General features: G+C 37.7%; 1 protein-coding gene across 6 annotated transcripts in view; it reads left to right on the forward strand.

The window, feature by feature from the left end:
- The window catches only part of LAMA2 (laminin subunit alpha 2), a 671,264-nt gene that overhangs the window by 239,050 nt on the left and 410,992 nt on the right, over window positions 1-21,222 (forward strand). For all 6 annotated transcript variants that reach the window (XM_045294657.1, XM_045294659.1, XM_045294658.1 and 3 more), the window contains exon 5: window positions 18,595-18,774. In XM_045294657.1, coding sequence (XP_045150592.1) covers window positions 18,595-18,774 — 180 coding nt within the window. The remainder of the gene's footprint in view (window positions 1-18,594; window positions 18,775-21,222) is intronic.

Below are 21,222 nucleotides of genomic sequence, written 5' to 3' on the forward strand. Positions count from 1 at the left end.
GCGATGCTGTTGTTGTTTGTTTCCCATAAAGAGAATGTCTTATCAAATAAACAGTGTCAAACTTAGGGACCTAAGGCCTATAAAGAAGAAGTTAAACCACAGTTTCCAAAAAAAGATGTGGAGAAACCTATGCTTAGGTATATGTTAAACAAATAAGCAAACAGCACGTACACAAACAAACTAGTGTTTACTGCTTTATATCTTTCAAGATCCATGTTATAAATTGTATCATGAGATCACAAATATCATATAATAAGGACCTTTCAAAATATGGGTTCATATACTACATTCTTAAAATAAAATCTGGAAGTTGACTTCTGAATCTAGAGACTTGCTTTGAGGAAATTTAAATACAGTATATACAGTCTCTTGTTTGCATTTATCATTGCCTATACAAAACTATACTCACTTATCTGTTATGTGTGTCATCCTGTGGTGACTTGTGTGTTACTGAAATATTGGAAGTCTTGCCACTGATACTTTAAAGACAACCAGGGTCACTAATGGTGAACGATCTTCAGAAGAACTCTGACACTAAATAGACTTAATAAGATGAAAGAGGCTGTCCATGTCTGAGAAATTAGCCACGGAAAGTTCATGAAGAGCAACAGCACTTTGAAGGATGAGCCCCTTGTGGTGGAAGGCACTAAATGTGACTGGGCAATGCTGTGTCCCGAAAGAAGAGTCCAATGGAATAAAGTGGGTGGAATACAGCTTTGGGGAACTTCATCTACTGAGGGGCCAAACCAAAAAAATCAGAAGAAAGAGCTACAAATATCAACCTGGAATGTACAACATATGCATCTAGGAAAATTGAAAGTCATTACAAACGAAATAGGATACATAAATTCAATATCCTAGGTTTTAGTAAGCTTAAATGAACTGATAGCAGGCATTTTGGGTCGATCATATGGTTTACCATGACAAGAATGACAAAGTCAAGTGGAATGACATCTCACTCATCATCAAAGAAGAACATTTTAAGATCTGTTTTGAAGTACAGTGATATCTGTGGTGGATAATAGCTATATGTCTATAAGGGAGACTAACTAATACAAGCATTATGCAAATTAACTTACCAACTGCCAAATGCAGTAATGAAAAACTTGACAAATTGTATCACTCTCTTAAGCCTGATATTGATCAGTCATGTCATCAGTATGCATTTGTAATTACTATTGATTGGAATTAAATATTGGAAGTAAAGAAGAATTGGCTGTTAGAAAATAAGGCTATGGTGATAAAAGTAAAGCTGGAGAAAGAGTGATAGAATTTTACATGACCAATTATTTCTTCATTTCAAATACCTTTTGCCAAGAAAAAACAACTGAGACATTGTACATAGTCCTTATCAGATGAAACACACAGAAATCAAATTGACAACACCTGTGGCAAGAGATGATGGAGAGGGCATTGTCAGCAGCCAAATGAGGCCAGGGGACGACTGGACCAGATCATCAGTTGATCAGATACAAGTTCAGGTAGAAGCTGAAGATAATTGAAAAAAACTATAAGACGTAAAATTTGATGTTGAGTATACCCCACCTAAATTTAGACACAATCTCAAAAACAAATTTGAGGCATTAAACATTAATGATCAAACATCAGACGAGTTACTGGGTGACCGAAAGAACATCTTACACGATGAAAGGGGTAAAAACACACTGCTATGGCGTCTGTTCTGACTCAAAGTGACCTTACATGGTAGACCCACCATGCGGGATTCTGAGACTAACTCTTTCACAGAAGTTGAAAGCCTCATCTTTGTCCTGAGGAGTAGCCAGTGGTTTTGAACTACTGACCTTGCCATTAGCAGCCCAAAACTTTGCCCACTATGCCATGAAAGGTCATTATAATGGCAGGAAAGAGAAAAGATCAAAGTTGATGTCAGAAGCAAATATGAAACTTCTCTTGAACATAGAAAGGTTAAAGTGAATGGAAGCAAGAGCTAACCAGAAATTTTCAAAACGCAGCTCCAGAACATAAAGTATGACAATGAAATGTACAGACTTAAAGTAAGACACCACAAAGAACAAATGCTCAGCATGCTCTTTTTATCTTAATCGGAACGATTAAAAGGAAAACCAGCAAACCTAGAGTTGAAATACTGAAGAATTCTCTGGACAAAACAGTGAATGACGCAGGATGCATATTGTTATTTTTTTTAAAAGATGGAAAGAATACACAGTTACTGGACCAGAAAGAAATTGTTGCTATTCTGCCATTTCAAGAGTGAGTATATAATCAAGAATTGATCATAGTGGAGGAAGAATTTCAGTCTGTTCCAAAAACATTATCCAAAAAGAAGGCTCAAACACCAGATGGCTCAATTGAAATGTTTCAAACAACTGGGGCAGCACTAGAAACACTCACTAGTTTACATCAAGAAATCGGGAAGGTAGCTCGTAGGTCAACCTTCTGGAAGAGATCTTTATAGAGTAGTATCGAACATGTTGGCCAATATCAGACTTATGGACTTGATCTGGCCTGGACTGCGAGGTTTTCTCAGTATTCAATTGCTCTTGTATATAAAGCGTGTATATCCTATATACATATCCTATATACATATCCTATATACATATGTATATCCTATATACATATGCGTGTCTATGGATTTGTTTCTCTAGTTTATCTTAGCTAACACAAGGAGGTTCCAGTTGGCATAAACCGTTATGTACTACACTAATAACTGACATGTTGTCGGTTCATACCCAGTCAGAAGCACCTCAAAAGAAAAGCTTGTTCATCTACCTGTAAAGGGTCACAGGCTTGAAAACCCAGATGCAACACACTGCAGTACATGGGTTCATATGAGTTAGAATTGACTGCATGTCTGCTGGTTACTCAAATTTACTTTTCAATTATGTCTTTGTGTTGTATGAAACATTGAAAATAGTTATTGATAAGTACAATTTCTTTGATGGTATCTTTGAAGCTTAACACCATAGAAAGAAGTGAAGCACTCATCTCTTCTTCCAGATTAATTTCCTCTTGAATATAATATTGCAGAACTTAAAAAAAATTTATTTTAATAAAATGGTAAAATGTTTGCATGATGCCAAACATCTGGGTTCCTCTGGAAAAAAAAAAAGTCAGTCATCAATGTTTATTACAATCTAGATATTTGATGTCATGGAAATGATAAATTATAGTTAGCATGTCAATCTGTCAAACAGATGTTCATTTAAATACAAACCCAACCTATTTCAAAAGCTGAAAGGGCATTTTAGGTGACCCACATAGTTACAATCATACTCCTGCTTCTCAAAGTTAAAGAGAAAATGGTATCCTTCACTTTATCTGCTCATGGAAGAATGTAGTATTTCATTTTACAGGTCTGAGGTTTCCACTGAGACAATCACCTGCTAAAATCTGACTAACCTTACTTTATTAGAATGATATCAATAACTGAATGCCTCAGTCCAAACAGAATTATATTTAAAGACCAGATATATTTTTCATATTTTTGCCAGGTGTTTTTATTATGTCTTTCATTTTAACTCTTGGTCTTTTTATTTTTAAACAATTGTCATTGCATTAGTACACTTTTTTCCATGGTAACTAATTATTAGTTCTTTGTGGACATTAAGTGTGTTTAATCAAAGAATCATTTCATTTGGATTATGGCGATGGTGAAGACTGTTGAAAGCACCGTGAACTTCCAAAAAACAAAAAGGATTGTCTTGGGAGAAGTACAGCCAGAGTGGTCCTTGGGGGCCAGGATGGCAAGACTTCCTCTCACATAGTTTGGACCTGTTGTCAGGACCAAACAGTCCCTGGAAAAGGACACCATGCTTCATAAAGAAGGTCAGTGGAAAAGAGGAGGACCTGTGACGGATGAGCTGGATGGACGCAGTGGTTAGAACAATTGGCTTTAACACAACAACAATCGTGAGGCTGGCGCAGGACTGTTGTCTGTTGCTCTGACTCAGAACTGACTTGATGGCACATGGCGACCACCACAACATGGACATCAAAGAAGTGATTTCATTACATGAAAATATTTTTCAAGTATTGAAAAATTGCTTGTTGGTCTCTCTCAAATCAAAAGTTTACAATGGCTCTTTGCAGTTATTTCTCAGGGAATACTGAGGCTGGATGTAGACTTGAATTCCAGGTAGTGGAAGAAATATCTAGGCAGGTTCTACTTAGGGTTACCTGCCTCCATTTTTAAATTGATGTTTCTAGTCTACACTTCTTATGTGTTTGTGATTTACTTTCCTTTTAAAGAGACTTCTTTTTGAAATTATCTTCTTCCTACCACTTAGAGAAATATGGAATAATAGTGAAAGATAGCAGTAATAAGATGATAAGCAAGATCAGAGGTTCAAACCCACCAGGGGCTCTAGGAGAGAAAGCTTATGTGATGTGTTCTCATAAGAATTATTGTCTCAGACACCCAGTGGGACACTTCTCTGCGCTACAGGCTCATATCAGAGGGCATTACCTCCAGGGCAGGAATTCTTTGTTTTGTTTAGTGTCTTCCTTTTATTTTAGAAATAAATATGATGGAAAAGAAAAAGAAATGAGATGAATCGCTTGCCTTTTTCTCATTGGAGTCCGTTTGGAATGAACACAAACAGGAAAGCTCAAGGCCAACAGCAACATTTATAGCCGTTTTTCTAATTTAACTCCTTTTATTTTTGCTAAGGAGGAACAGTTGTACTTTTGTCATTAATAGAAAAGGGAACAGTGCCTAAACAGTCTATTTTAAATTCTTCTGGGAGAGCACATTCCAAATAATTGAAAACAAACCTGATTCTGTGAACTTGGCAGTAAATGTATAACAGGAAGCCATTTGGCCCTGGCCCCTGGATGATTGATTAAATGCTTTATTGCCTTTACCTTTCATTCATGTTGTGTTTGTAAACAGGAACGAGAAAACAAATGTTATGAAACAAAGTCTGCTTTAGACAGAACTTTACAATGAGAATCAATGACTTCTAAGCAGTTGCTTATTCATTTTCTCAAGTTTTCATGTTTCTAAGTATTAACTCTTCAACCTGGGTTCATGCTGAAAATGAGGCCAGGGCTCTCCCTTCCTCCCACCCCCACCAGCTGACCACCACCATGAGATGCAGCTGAGCTGTTTTCAAGACACATCACCCCAACATCCTGCAGACAGTTATTAATCTGAGTCCAGCAAATGAACAAGAACACGGTGTACTGGGTAAATCTACAGAAAACTGCTTGCCCTAGTTGTGTGGGAGAAGTCCCTTTGAACATGCTGTTCCTTTGAAGAGACTAGAGATCTGTTGGTTCTGAGCAGATGTCAGAGGTGGACAGAGCCAACAGCCTGAAGACCTTGTAAATAAATTATTACTATCCAGCCTGAACAGAATAATGTGTGGGTGTTTGAATTTTGGATATTCTTGACACACACTGCACACATTGTTGTTATTCTGTGAACATGTGAAATTAACCCTCCATCTCATCAATGGAACTTTTTAATGTCTTGATGTTTTTGAGAAATATCTATTCTACGTCATAGTAATAAGCTGAAAAACTTGGGTCTCTACTAAACTTTGCAGCATGAAGTCAAAGAGGTCCCCGTCTCCCCACTCGTTCTTTTTCCAGCTTCTGCTTCTCACACTACTGCAATGCCATAGCGCTAGAACCGCCCATCCCTGCAGTCCTTGGGTTGGTGCGGCTTGTCTACTCTGAGCTTAACCCCTGAAGTCGTTGTTTTTGCCTGGGAACGTAGCTGGTCCCCAGAACCAAAGCTCCGGCACAGAGGAAGGAGAGCGAGAGGAGGTTGGCCTAGAAAGGCCTCTGACCCTACTTTGTCGTAATTGCTTTGGGAAATTCACCCTGAAGAAGAAAGCGAATGCAGGAGCATGTCCTTTCTCCCCTCCCTTCCCATCCCTTCTCTCTGCTTCCTCCATCTCTTGTTTGCCCTCTCTCTCTGAGGATTTAGTAGTTGTAGAATCACCTCATCATCATGAATGGGAACGCATCGCTATTTTTCATGTTGTCCGAGTCTGTCCAGGTTGATAAACAAGGACTGCTGTAACAGTTACTTGTGTTTTATTTTTTTCTTATTTGCCCAAGAAAAACAATAACAAGAAGTATTTAATCATTTTTCCTGTTTACTAGGTATCAGCCTAATCATTTCAAACTCTGTGACATACAAAGCAACAACCCACCAAACAGCTCTACAAAGTATTATTATGATCTCTGCCTTCGAAGAGGAAATTGAGGCATAGAATTATTAAATTGTCTAAGGTAACACAAGTAGTAAAAGAATGGTAAAGCCACTTTTAGGTCAAGTACTCTATATCAAGTATATGTGTTTGGAACACAGATGCACACGAAAAATCAATTATGCAAAGCTTCAGGCACATAAGCATAGAAAACACTCATGAGAACTATAAGCAGATTTAGACATAGCTTGTACTCTTCAGTACCCAGATATATAAACCCACAGAACTTATCAGTTATGCAAGCATAATATTTATTTGGGGGAAAAATACAATTTAATTTTTTTTACTCCTTGTGCAGTGAAAAATCATAAAATTGGAGAGGTGAAAATTCTTACAAGCTATGCTAAGAAAAATACAGCTGTAGTATACAGGATATCAGATGACAAGATAAATATTTGACCAACTTTAGATGTACAATTTCACTGTAAGGAGTATATTAAATGAGCAGGATAGGAGTAAACATGTTAAGAGGGTGGAGAATAAGTGCAGATATGGAAGAAGGCACCCAAATTCATATTTTGCAAACAAAAAGAATAAAAGGCGAAAACTGAAGAAGCTATTCAGAAAATGAGCTATTTCTGTGTTAGCAAAATTATTAGACAAGTGTCAGAGTGGAGTTGGAAGGTCAGTCACCAAAGGGACTCTCGTTTATCAATCTACATATAAAAGCTTAGAGATAATATAAAGGCAAGCTAGCCTATGAGACATGCTCAGTCTTAGGGAGCTCATGCACCTTATCAAAAGCTTCTCCAAATTTTACTCTGATTCCCTAAATTAAAGTCTCTGACATTTGGTGGGTTGTTGTTGAAACTTTCTGCACATGACATCAATCACTTTAAACCCGGGCTTCCGCGCAAAGGGAAAAACTTCAAAATCATTTATCTACACTCCTTTCATACTTGCAAAATCCACCTCTCCACACCCCCCAAAACAATAGTCTGCTGAGGAAATCTTGAGACAAATAAAGAGAACGAGGGACTAAAGTTGTTTAGGTAGACCTCAAGGTTTTGTTCCAATCCAATGACACAGGATTTGGCACTGTATTTAGAACTGCTGCTCCAAGATTTTATTTTAATTCTCAACAAGTGTTCTCACACGGGGACTGCAAACAAAACAGGAAAACGTTGCTCAAGTTTTCCTTTGCGCTGTTATTCTGTGTCTTTCCAGCGTACGGATTGTCCTGTCCTCCTAATGTAGGTCAATGGACTAGCAGTTGGCATCAGGATGCTTTCTAACACTCCTCCACATCAGGGAAGGGCAAATTCATCTTAGCCTTATTTTTTTTTTTTGTATTAACATATTATTTTTCCCTCTTCTGAAAATCTGAGGTTTTTAGTTCTTTTCACTTAGAATTTACCATAAACTATAAATTCTTCTTTTGCATACCATTGTTTGACTCAATAAAATAGTTCAGTAACCACTTTCATCTAGTATGATGCTATGAAGAGGTAGGGGTTATTGGTTCTGTTCTGTATAATTGATCCCTTCGCTTCCAGTTTATAAGCACGTTCGAGTACTGGTTTGGATTGGCAGGTAGGGCTTTGACTTGAATCATCAAGAGGTTCCACTAATATAGATCTACCCTAGGAGGCACTATCAGGTCTGGAAAAAACACTGGATTCAATGGCCTTTCATGCTGTCATGGCTTCCTTATCTCTCCCCCTTCCCAGGGGCCCAGATCCCTTCTAATCTGCTGATTAGTCTTTAGCTGTGACCTGGCATGTAGTAAGCAGTCTATCACAGTAATCTGAAGTTGATTACAGTACTAGGGCAAAAATGACCCACCTCCAGAAAAGCCAAGAACTAGAGAAGTCAAACATTACAGATACTTCCAGAGGACTAAGAGTAGGACAATGAACCGGAAGTAGAGTTAAACTACTAGCAAAAGTCATACCCAGGCTGGGACAGGAGCAAATTGGAAGAACGGAATGGAGGAAGAGGTGCGTGGAATGGGAATCATTGATGAAGTTTCTGTCACTCATTAGTCTTCAAATAGATAGCTGTATTCAAAAAAATCTTGCTAAAACTCTGGTCTGTGATGAGATAACAGTCGGGGGGGGGGGGTTAGAGGGGCAAGCAAATTAGAACATACACTAATGTTTGAATTTAGCCCTATTTTGCTTGTTAAAAAATAAAAAAATACACAAAGCACCTGCTTCATGAGGTTTTTATAAGCTCTGAAGTGAGTTAAATTTATGTGAGTTAATATATTCAGGTCACCTGCAAGAATGTCTTGCACCTAGCCTGTGTTCAATAATAACTTGCATTAGTTTTGTATGCAAGTTCTTGGGTATTGGAGAAGACTTCCTGAAATAGATGCAGAATTGGAAAAGATGAGTAATGACTTGATTGTCTTAGGGGGCCACGGTGAATGTCACCAAAAATAAAATGTGGAGCCATGCAATGTTTGTGGAGCATGAGCAAATTTCCCTTATAATGATTTGCCTGTATCATGCACCCTGAAGCTGCTCCTGTGAGGTTTTCTGAGCTCCAAAATTCCGAAGACGACTGTACCTCTTAGCAGCAACACAAAGGTTGAGCAATGGCATCTGCATTAGATAGCATTCCATGAGAAGTTAGCCAAGAAGTTTTAGAGAACACGTTAATGATTTTTCTTTTATCACACAGGTAATATTGCATATTATAAAAGGAAAAACAGTGGTAAAAATTTAATTTGGGATATTTTATATTGTTATTTGAAACCATTTAAACTATGAATTCGGTATTATGAATTCTTATGTCAAGATCTGTTCATCACAAAATGTGTGTTAGGACTGAGATTTGCATTGAATATTATTTTTGTTGTTGTTTTCTTCCTTTGAAAATTCGCAATATTTTGTGGTCATTCTATAAAAGTATCAAAGACCATGGTATCAAAGTCTTCCATTTAATTATAGTGTATTATTATTTATCCCTCTCAGCATGTTTCAAATGAGACTAACCTAAATCCCAAGGAGCTTAAGAGTTTACTGAATTGTTTTGAGTTGTATGAGGAAAGACCACCCAAGATTTTAAAAAGAAAAGTCCAAACCAATATGAGACTTCGGGAAATACGAAATCCTTATAGCAGATGAAGCTTTGCTTCTATGCTGTGAACTCAACAGCTCTATGTCGAGTAGCTCCCCATGAATTGAAAAATGCTGTTATGTGAAATCCGCTAGTGGTACAAAGAAATGGTGTATTAAGTCTAATACAAAATAAAAGACACCGATAAAACAATTCCATATTTTTATACATTAGTATTTATTTGCATACCAGCCACTTAGAGCTTTGACCTATAGAGAATACACACAAATGTTTGGGGCACATTATTTAGCTAGTTTTACTAGGGAAAATGAAAAATGTAACCATTGTATGATAAATACACTGTGAAAAGTTAATATTCTTATTGTGCTGTAATTTATTAAGGATCATTGCTTTGGCAATGAAGAATCTGTTTAAACATGTCATTGAAGGCAAAACTTTCATCAAGGTATGACAAATGCAAGAATTGTAATTCTAAAGAACAGGAGAAAAACAATTGAGTTTCAGGGGCAATTGGAACCAAGTAGGTGTCAAAAGCGAAATATTATGTTATGGGATAGTGAGAGACCTGCTAAGACTAGCCCTCAGGGGTAGAGTTGTTGCTAATATGGTCCTATTTGCTAAACAGTTCATTAAGCTGACATTTCCTTGTATTCTTGAGATAAATTAATTAAGGAAGTTAAGGACATGCATAGTCCTTGACATTTACATAGTAAAGCATGACTTTGCAAGCATTTTAGCAGGCACCAGCCATGGGAGTGCAGTTGCTTTGGTTGGGCTGGTAAGCTTCTGATAATAGTGAGCTAGTTATTAAAAGAGGAGCCCTGTTGGCCTAATGATTAAGTGCTGAGCTGCTAATTGCAAGGCCAGCAATTCGAAACCATTTCCTGCTTTTCAGGAGGAAGAGGAGTTACAGGGTCAAGAAAGCCATAGGGTCAGGGCTACCCTGTCCTATAGGATCTCTATGAGTCAGAATTGACTGAATGGCTGTGAGTTTGCATTTGGAGTTTAAGTTATTCAAACACACTCTAAACTCTATGGAAGGAATTAATTAAATGATTATTAATAACCTATCACGTGTTACTCATTTTAACTATTGAGACCAACTGTAAATAAGACAATTTTCTTTTTAGATAAAATGTTAGTAAAGATTTAGGGATTGTTTTATATATTTAAAAATGTGTGTTTACTTATACTGGATTTTTACCAGACACTGTCTTCTTTTCTAGTAACTAAATCAATGCATACAAGAGATACTCAGTCCTGAACTCTTGAAGCTTACCATGGTGCGTAGTGGTTGTGCGTTGGGCAGTGATATACTGGACATGGTGGACAGCGGGAAAGCTCCAGCCGCTCTTCTGGAGAAACTGGGCTTTCTACTTCTGTCAACCCTTACCATCCCAGAGACCCCCCTGGGGGTTCTGTGAGTCAACATGAAGTCCATGTCAGTGTCTTTGACAAGCAAAAACTAAACAAGCTAATTAAGAAATGAGTATTTCCTCTCTTGGAGGAAATCAGAGCCAACAAGTTGGGAAGTAAAAGTCAGCCTGCATATACTAACGAAGAGAGTTGACTGACTTGAACTGTAAAGATTACTGTGAGCTTAAAAAATAAAGCTTGATAGATAATCAAATAAGAGACCAGTCAAGCTTTTGTAAGAAAAATAGGTCAGAAAAGGTTTTTGATTTTTGTTTTTTAGCACTAATGGGTGAGGGTGTAGATGGTCTAAGGTCTTGTAGTTCATTGTCGAAGTTTCGTTTGTATTGGGAGTGGAATTGCCCAGTATTTGGAGGTCTCGAGGAACACTGCGACACAAGGAGAGTTATATTTTCAAAGAAATACTTATCCATTGTGTTTAAAAAAATCAACCATAGTGATGCAAGAGTGATAGCTAAAAGGCTAATTAAGAGGTCATGGTTGTGATCCAGGTGGACAATGATGAGAGCTTGGGCCAGGAAGATTTTAGTACAGGTGATTAGAAATAGTCTGATATGATGATGTATTTTGCATAGGATTTATATACAAATTGAATGTAATAAAATGAGTGGAGTCAGGTGTGACCCCAAGTTGTTGTCCCTGAGCAGTTGGAAGGATTGAATTGCTATTTAGTGAGAATGAAAAGATTGGGGGGCGTGGGGGGGGAAGAGTAGGACCTTTATTTACAATCTGTCATGTTTTAGATGCCTACTAGAGAGTCAAATGACTTTATGATGTACTGTTGGATCTTTAAATTCTGTTCTTCAGGAGAGAGATCAGGTCTAGGGATTTAAATCCAAGAAACATCTATATCAATGGTATTTAAAGTCTAAAAGCCAAAACCCAAATTCACTGCCATTGAGATGATTCTGATTTTTAGCTACTTTATAGGACAGATCAGAACTGCCCCTGTGATTTTGTGAGACAACAAGTCTTTACTGGAATAGAAAACCTCTCCCAAGAAGTGACCCGTGGGAATGAAATGCTAACCTTGGAGTTCGCAGCCCAAGTGACCCACTATATACATCAGGGACGATAGAATAGAAAGAAATGTCAAAGAGTGACCATATGTGTACTTCAGTTTTGAAAGTTAGAGAAGCGTGAAGGTAGTGGTCAAGGTGATTGTGAAGAGGTAACCAGTGAGGTACGAGGAAAACAAAGACACTATGGCATAGTAGAAGCCAGGAGTTATCAGTTCTTTCTGATGTTCCAGATAGATCAAGTAAGGTAAAGACTGAGTAGTATTAATATTAGTTAGTAATGAGATAGACTCTGGTGACATTCCAAGAGTAGGTTAAGTGGACTGAAGGGAGCTCAGTGGAATAATAAGAGCCAAGTGGAAGAATAGACCAAAAATGGCCTCCCAGAGGTAAAGCCAAAGCTTTTGTCTTTTGCTAGAAAGGCAATGATGTTATTATACTGTCCCCTGTCACTAAACTTCATACAATTCATCCTTTTAATATACACTTTCTCTCTCTCTTGCACAGGATAAGATGGAAGTTATCAAGTTCAGTTTACAATATTATTATCCTAAATCTTTTGAAATAATTTCATATTCAAAATGTTTGGCTTCAAGAGTGCCCCAGGTGTCTCAGGCACTCATTTATACACAAAGTCTTTGAACACATATGCAGATAGTTAATCTCATCCTACATCTTTGAACTTTAGCGTTATATCACTTGGGGTCATTTTGCTTTCAAGTTGTAAGACCTAACAGGTATGCCTTCAAAAATGGCTAATTCTAATTAAATTTAGAATATTTTAAGAGACTAGTAACTTGGCAACTTCATTCACCTCTACTATACATGTCAAGAGTTTTTGCTATTATTAAAGATTCATAATAAACCTCCATTTTTGCTTCGATTAATTCAACCAACAAACATACCATTCAGCTAGGTCTTACGACTAGACCTCAGGAATCTAAAATCATTATGGTAATATAAATACAACAACATGACACTAAAGTGGTGTATTAGTCTGGGTACTTTGGAGAAACAAATCCACAGCGACTCATGTATAGGAGAGAGTTTTATGTAAAGAAAATATGCATCATGAAAACATCCCAACCCAATGCTGCCCAAGCTCACAAGTCCAACATTAACCCATTAACCCAACACCAGTCCACAAAGTCCTTCACCTCACAAAACAGAGGCAATGATGCCGACTGCAGGAGGAAAGCTGAGTCAATGAATGAATAAGCATGTGAGCACTAGCAGGGGTCTCCACACAGCTGCTCCAGCACCCAGGGCTGCATTGGGATATGTCCATGTAGCTTCTCCTTGGGGATGTCTTGTATGAAGCACTAGCGGGGGTCTCTAAAAGGCTGCTCCAGCACCCAGGGCTGCATCAGGATAGGTCCATGCGGCTTCTCCCTGGAGATGTCTTGTAGGAAGTCAATCTTGCAAGCTGAGGCAGGGAACTGCTAAGGCAGCTGCACCCTGGTGCGACCATCACAAAGCAAGAGACCCGAGAACTAGAAAGGCGAGGCTCACCACCCATTTATCCCCCCACTTTTCAATTAGCCCCACATGTGATTATTGGCCAGGCTGGCACAATTAACTAACTCAGGTGGCATACTGTTATTTGATGTATAAACTATCTTAATACTCATTGTAATCATTTGAAAACTACTATAGTGTGAAAGAAGTTTTCCTCATCAATAGGGAAAGGATGATTTATGTAGTATGCTTAGTTCTTAGACTGGGTAGACTATATAGTATTACTTGAGTCATTTGGTCACAAAGAAAATCTTTCTCATGATGCATTTTTCCTTCTTATGCTTCCCTTTCCCTCTGTAGAAATTAATTTCAAAAAGGGTATAATTCTTTTAAATTAGAAAGAAGTGATCACTACGCATACAATGACATCTTCAGTTGGAATGATCCCTGCGACAGCATGAGTAGCACCCACCAGCATGTCTAAAGTGACAACATGCCAGAAGACACTAGACTTCACGGTTTCCCAGGGTCTCACAGCAAGCCAGTGGTAGCCTTAGACACCGACGCATTTTCATTCTCTTGAAGACAGACACCCCTCCTCTGCCCCTCCACCTCACTGTCGTCAGCGCATACGAAGTTGGGTAGGATGCTACATTATCCAGAGGTCTTGAAGCCCCACAGCATTGCGCCAGTGGGAAAATCCTCTCCAATGTGATGATTTATTCGGAAGGAGAGTGGAGAGAAAAAAAAGATGGAAGGAAGCTGCACAAAACATGGCCAAACAGCTGGCCGATTTTATATCCCAGAAACAGCTTGGGACTAACTAGACTTACAAGCTCTCTTGGCAGAAGATCTTGATGAAAATAGCAAAGCTGTGAGCAACAGTGTTCCTTTGCTGGATCCTTCATGTAGTTATCACATGGCTTACTAACCCGGAGGAGAATGTGCACACCATTTGTAAAGTGTCACTTTGTTTAAAGGGGGAACATACTGGTTCCATATGGAGTACAAGTGTAGTTCACCATAACATGAACACTGACTATCCTTCATAATCGTGGGGAACTTTAATCCCAGACATGTAATGATTTCCTCCTTTCTTTCAAATAGTGTTTTGTTGGAATTGTCCAAAGAGAACTTGATAAGATGACTATGTACTACTTAAAGCTCTACATAAAACTATTTAAATCTTAATCTGTCACTATTGAATGAAAAAAAGTTCTAGGCAACATATTCTCATTGGGTTTTAACTTTATTCATGTCTTCTTTTAGCTTTTAATGGACACTTCCTTAAGCAATAGAAAAAGATTAAATATATTTCTAGTTTGACTGTGAGTTGCCATACTATGCACATGTAAGATTTGCTTTTCTCTTTTACAGTTGTGTACATTAGAGTCCACAGTATTTTGAGATCTACTCTTTTAAGAGACCTTTCATTCTATCATTTCCCCAAATGTGTTAATTAAATGATTTATTATTTACTAAGCCACCAAGATAGATATGACGAGCTGAGAAATTTCCTATTTTTACAGTGAAGGATTTGAGTTGATTCCCTGGGACTTCGTAGCTATTTTCATCTATTGGAGTTTGCCATGTTTCTTTAGGGACTCACATAACTTCCTGGCATTCAGTTTGTAATTGCTCTCAAGGATTATCTAAATGCAGAATGTTAGGAACGTAATATCATGAATTTCCATTTCTCTATCTCTGACACCATGGCACCATTCATCCTGTGATGCCTTGTGTGCTATTGTGATGTTAGAAGCTTTGCCATTAGTATTTCGAGTACAAACAGAGTCACCTATGGTGGATACGTTTTAGCAGTTTCCAGACTAACACTGGGAAGAAGGACTTGGCAATCTATTTCTTTTTTTTTTTTAATTCTCCAGTGAAAACCTTATTACAAGAAAAGTTGTGTCATCTGACTTTTTGTTGTTGTTAGAGGCCTTTAAGTTGGTTCCCACTTAATGTGACCCTATGTAGAACAGAAAGAAATATTGCTCCCCTCTTTGCAATTGTTCTTATGTTTAAACCCATGGATGAAGCCTCTACACCAACCCATCTCCTCTTATTCATGGTCCTGCTACTTTACCAAGGATGATGTCCTTCTCCTGGTACTGTCCTGTCCTGACCACCTGTCTAAAGTACACAAGTCAAAGTCTCACCATCCTCACCTCTAAGGGGATTTCTGGATGTGCAAGAGAGCTCTATTTTTTCTTTGGGCAGTCCACGGTACTTTCAGTATACTTCTCCAGCCTCGCAATTCAAATTCTTCTTCGATATTCCTATTCAATCCAACTTCCACATTCATTTGAGGCAACTGAAGTGACTTGTGTCAGAGGAACATTAGTATCAGTCCTCAAAATAACACCCCTACTTTTCAATGCTTTAACGAGGGCTGGTGCAGCAAATTTACCCAATTTAATGTATTGTTTAATCTCTTGACTGTTGCTTCCATGAGCATTTATTGTGGATCCAAGCACCAGTGAATCCTTAACAACTTCAATCTTTTCTCTGTTTATCTTGATGTGACCTATCGGTCTAGCTGTGAGGACTATTGTTTTCTGTTTTCTCCCCATTGAGTTGTAATCCATACTAAAATCTACAATCCTTGATCTTCATCAGCAAGTCCTTCAAGTCTTCCTCACTTTCGGCAAGCAAGGTTGTGTCATCTGTGTATTGTTGGTTATTAATAAGCCGCCCTCAAATCCTGAGACATAATTCTTCACATAAGCCAGTTTCTCTGATTATTTGCTCAGCATCCAGAGGGCATAAGCATGGTGAATGGATGCAAATCTGATGTATACCTTTCCTGATTTTAAAACTGGATTCCATGCAGTATATCCTTCTTCTGTTCCCACAACTGCTTCATGATCCATTTATACATTCCACAGCTGTACAATATAATATTCTTAGACCCCCACTCTTATCAAGGCTATTCATAGTTTGCTATGATCCACAAAGTTGCAAGCATTGGCACAGTCAATAAATCACCAGTAAATCTCTCTCTGGTAGTCCCTGCTTTGAGCCAGGATCCATCTGATGTCAGCAATGATATCCCTTGTTCCAGTCCTCTTCTGAATCTGGCCTGAGTATATGGTGGCTCCCTGTCAATGTATTGCTGCAACTGTTGTTGGATGATCTTCAGCACAATCTTTCTTTCAATGATATCAATGATATTTTTCAATAGTATGAGCTTTCTGTTAGTTTACCTTTCTTTGGAATGGGTACAAATATGGATCTCTTCCAGTCAGTTGACCAAGTAGCTGTTTTCTAAATTTCCTGCCATAGACGAGTGAGTGCTTTCAGTGCTTCTTCAGTTTGTTGAAACATTTCAACTGGTGCTCCATCAATTTCTGGATTCTTGTTTTTGAAGAATACATTCAGGGCAACTTGAATGTCTTTCCTCCATACACTATTGATTCTTCCTCATGCTAAATCTTGTCCATATGCCAAAGGTAAGGAAGCTGGATATTTTTAACAAACTCTGCAGTCTGAAATGGAATAATCATACAAACAGAATTTTTCAAAACGATTGACTTATTCACAGCAACTGTCCTTTTTCAACCATATAAATTGTTACTATTCCCATGGGATGTATCAGATGAAATAAACCGAATCAAGTCATCTCTATCTGTACATTACAAATGAGCTCTAGTGCTTTTCCTACACTAGGCCATATTTCCAAAGAAAAGTAATCCCACAGAAGCCAGAAATATCAGACAATAACCCCAATATCATATTCAAGCAACATCTTGCTGAAGAAAATTTTTTAAAAATGGTTTTGTCAATGAATCCAAAGAAACTGCTAGAAATTAAAGTGGGATTCAGAGACAGGAAATAAAGGAGTTCATTGCTGCTGTCAGATGGATGTTGGCTAAAATAGAGACTACCAGAAACATATTTACCTGTGTTTAATTGACAATGTAACAATACTTAAGTGTGTAGATCACACCAAAGCATAAATAATATTGTAAAGAATGGGAATTCCAGAACACTTAATTGCTCTCTTCAGAATCTTAGAGATCAATAGACAGTTGCTTCCATCCAACTAGGCCATTTAAAATCAGGAAAAAAGTGTGTGTTGGTTTTGCATTCTCTCCTCAGACTTAGTTCATCTGTAAACTGGAAAAATAAGCACTGCAACGGAGTACATGAAAAATGCAGCATTTGGATTGGCAGAGAACTCATCAATATTTTCCAACATGCTGGCAGCAACACTTGTTGACAAGGAAGAGGACTTGAATTTCTTACTAGTAAAGATCAGGCAGTACAACTTTCAATCAGATTACATATTAACATTAAAAGGACAAAAGTCCTCATAACTGAACCAATAAGCAATATCATGATAAGTGGAGGAGAAACTGAAGTTGTCCACATTTCCATTTTACTTGGATCCAAAATCAGCATCCATGGTAAGGGAAGAAAAGGATCTGCTACACAAGACATATTTTGAAATGCTGAAAAACACAGATGTCATTTTGAGGACTAAGGTTTGGCTAAACCAACATGCCGCCATATTTTTAATAGCCTGCTGTGCATGTGATAACTGGACAGTGAAGAAGGAAAACAAGAGAAGGCTGGATGCACTTGGATTATGGCATTGGTGAAGCATATGGAATATCAAAGGGACTGTCATAAGAACAATCAAGTCTGTATTGGAAGTAGAACAGCAGGGAGGCTCTCGCAGAACTTTGTGTTCTTGTGAAATCTCCAGGACAGCATGTGGGTCTGATGCTCCCATGGAGGGGGAGAGACTTGATATTTGATGTCTTTTTAATACAGAAAACATTATTATTCCATTTTATCATCTAGTGTAAATTATGCAAATTATTTCTATAGAAAATGTGTAATTCTGTCTATGTTTTCATTTGTTTTCATCGAGTGTGTTTTTCAGAATGGGTATGTTGTTGGCACATTTTTGTCACCATGATACATCACCGACTAACCAGATATCTATTGAAATCCATGTGGCTGTCGATTTGTCTGGCTTCTCTTATAATATGGTAAATTGTTTTACCTTTAGATTTTAAGGCTATCCCATTAGGCATTTCCAAGTTCAGGATTTTAAATTTCCCAATGTGTTTTTGTTTCCGATACTTTCTAACATTAAAAAAAAGTCAGTTCTATAGTTTCCCATTCGTCTCTAGCATACACCAAATTCTTAAATACATATGGAACAATAATTTTTTTTAAAGAGAATGCTTAGAAAGTAAAGTTGGATTCGAGAACTATGAGTTGTAGTATGTAGGCAATACCTATGACCTACACATGTGAGTTACAAGTATGTGTATCAAAGAGCCATAAAATGCCTTTATACTTTCATTACTTTTCAGCCAGTAAACATGAGCCAGCATCTGCCTGACTGATTGGGAGGAGAGATAAACTTTACCACTATAATAAACAAAGCTGTATATTTATTTTGGTTAATTCCATTGTTTTTTCTCATTGTTCAGATTCATATCTCTTTGATCAATGGAAGACCAAGTGCCGATGATCCTTCTCCTGAACTGCTGGAGTTTACCTCTGCCCGCTACATTCGCCTCAAATTTCAGAGGATCCGCACCTTGAATGCTGATCTAATGATGTTTGCCCACAAAGATCCAAGGGAAATTGACCCCATCGTCACCAGAAGAGTAAGTTTTGATAATAATTTTTGTATGTCAAAGTAAAATTGCATTAGTCAATTTAATTATTGTTCAAAGGATTAAACAATTAAAAATAAACCTTTTTTGATTTATAGGAATGATTTTTATCAGGTACTTTATATTGAAGGCCTCAGTTTAGATCAAAGTTCAGCTACTATTTAAGTTTGCAACATTTTCCAATGTGTTTTAATGTTTTAAAATTTCAGTTTCTTCTTAGTGAAAATGAGAGGTCACAGTGTTTAATCGCTCATTTTATTCTTGAGGACTAAATTAGATAATGTCTGGCTCTTCAGTTGGTCACTAGTCTTAGACAAAGTGGCCTGAGGAGCTAGTGATGTGCAGGAGCTTTGAAACATTTTTGGCGATAGACAACACTAAAATGCCTGTTCTGTCATGCTCCCGCACATATACGCATACACACTCACATACGTACATAGACTGAGAGAGAAAGGGAGGGAGAGGGATCGAGACTTTAGGGACCTGGAATCAGCTGGTAATCTTGCAGAAATGCAGCTTCTGATTCAGTAGGCGCAGGGCGGGTCAAGTTTCTTCAAGTTCCCAGGAGATGTTTATGTTGCTCATCTGTGGACCGTTTAGTCTAATCCAATAATTTTGTTTTATGTCCCATGAATGAGTCACAGTCCACAGTTTGAAATAACATTCCTTTAGGCAAAAACCAGAGTTCTCTGTGTATGCTGTTGTATTTTCCATTATGAGTAGATTATCAGCAGAAAAACAAAGGGTTATAGTACATATTCAGCGTATCTTTGCACAGGAGGAACCAATTTAGGTGCTAGTTCCAGTGTTAACCTGAAATCTACCAAATAATGGCATAGATTATCAGTCCAGGTTGCTATGAATTATAATGCTATGTCCTTTGCTGCCATGAGTCAAGGGACAACACAACAATATCTGACAATACATTTGTCTCCCCAGTCCATTTCCCTGGGTCACGTCACCTTTCTTATACAATGCTACACATCACATTGCCAAGAGTCTCAACTGAGTCATCACACCAGATAGCAACTTCGGGCCAATAGATTATCTACTGTATGACTAGAGGAGTAAGTGGGGAAGACGATGAGAGAACGGATTTAAGATTCTGGGACAAAGCACTTGGTTGCAGAGTAACCCTAAGTTCAGATCACTGCCACCAAATGCCAAATTGCTGAACTATTCATCTAAATGTTGACAGGTAACCAATCACAAGGTTTCTGATTACCCCCTGTATGAGTTCTCCCCTCATTAATGAACTCTTCCACACAGAACCTCCCCATTATCCGTTGTAGTTATCTCTGTACCACAGATTCTAGGTGTGTTCATGCCATGGATTTTCCAACACTGAAACAATCTTCTCTCGGGTTATGTTTTAGCATATTGTAAATGGTCATGTGCAGAGGTAATCATTATTTTATATTGATGCTTATGGTTCTTCATGCGTTTTTGAAGAAACACTTTTAGTTCTAATTTTGGCCTGACTCTGTAAACACACCGAGGAAGACATGGATCATATTATAGGGAAAAGGAATCTTTCCTAACAGTATAGTAATCATCAGAGGTGGAGGTGGGGGAGTGGGATCAATGTGGTGGAATCAATGACTATACATTACTATTCCTTTTTTCATCATTTTTAGAATATAGTGGTGGGGCATAGGGTACACTTCTATTATTTATAACTGCACTGTAAATGAGCCTATTAAAACAATGCTTTTAAACCTATTTTATCAACATATAGATATATTTTAAAAGTACTTATAATGAGCACACTAAGCACTTCATGAAATTTAAATATACAAAATAGGATACTGAGTTTCTGCTATTTGTCATGACTTAAAAGAGAAACATTAGACATTCATATTTAAGAGATATTTCACCATTTTAACAGCATCAACAAATACTCTATCAGCTTTCTGAACAAATAATTCTCTTTGGATTTAAATTTTTAAATTATATTAACTCTCTACCTAGTTCAACTGGGTATATTAAATAAGATAGTACATTAAAAAGAGTTTTAAAGGACTTCATGCATAAATAACAACACACAAAGGAAAAGATATGGAGGAGTTTTGAGACACACAATGGAAAACAGGGACTTACAGCCAAGAAATGCAGGAGCTCCCACCTACAGTGCTGTCTGTGGTTTACATTTACATAAATGCCAACAGTAGACATCTCTACCACTAAGGTGGCTATTTGAATTCCCCACACACAAAAAAGAACTTCTCTGACCATTACAAAGTGTCCTAACATATTAATTAGTATTTTTAAAGACTCTAGTTCTGTAATTATAAATAATCATTAAAAGTCCGGGTAGATTAAATGGGAACATCGGGCCACATTAACTTCAGAAAAGAAATAACGGCATGCATGTTTCAACTAACACTTGAAAAACAACAACAACAACAAAGCAAAGCAAATGGGCTGCACATCTACTTT

The sequence above is a fragment of the Echinops telfairi genome, unplaced genomic scaffold (assembly GCF_000313985.2).
Source record: "Echinops telfairi isolate 266 unplaced genomic scaffold, ASM31398v2 ScPeMD7_3533;HRSCAF=4204_0, whole genome shotgun sequence".
Lineage (NCBI taxonomy): Eukaryota > Metazoa > Chordata > Mammalia > Afrosoricida > Tenrecidae > Echinops > Echinops telfairi.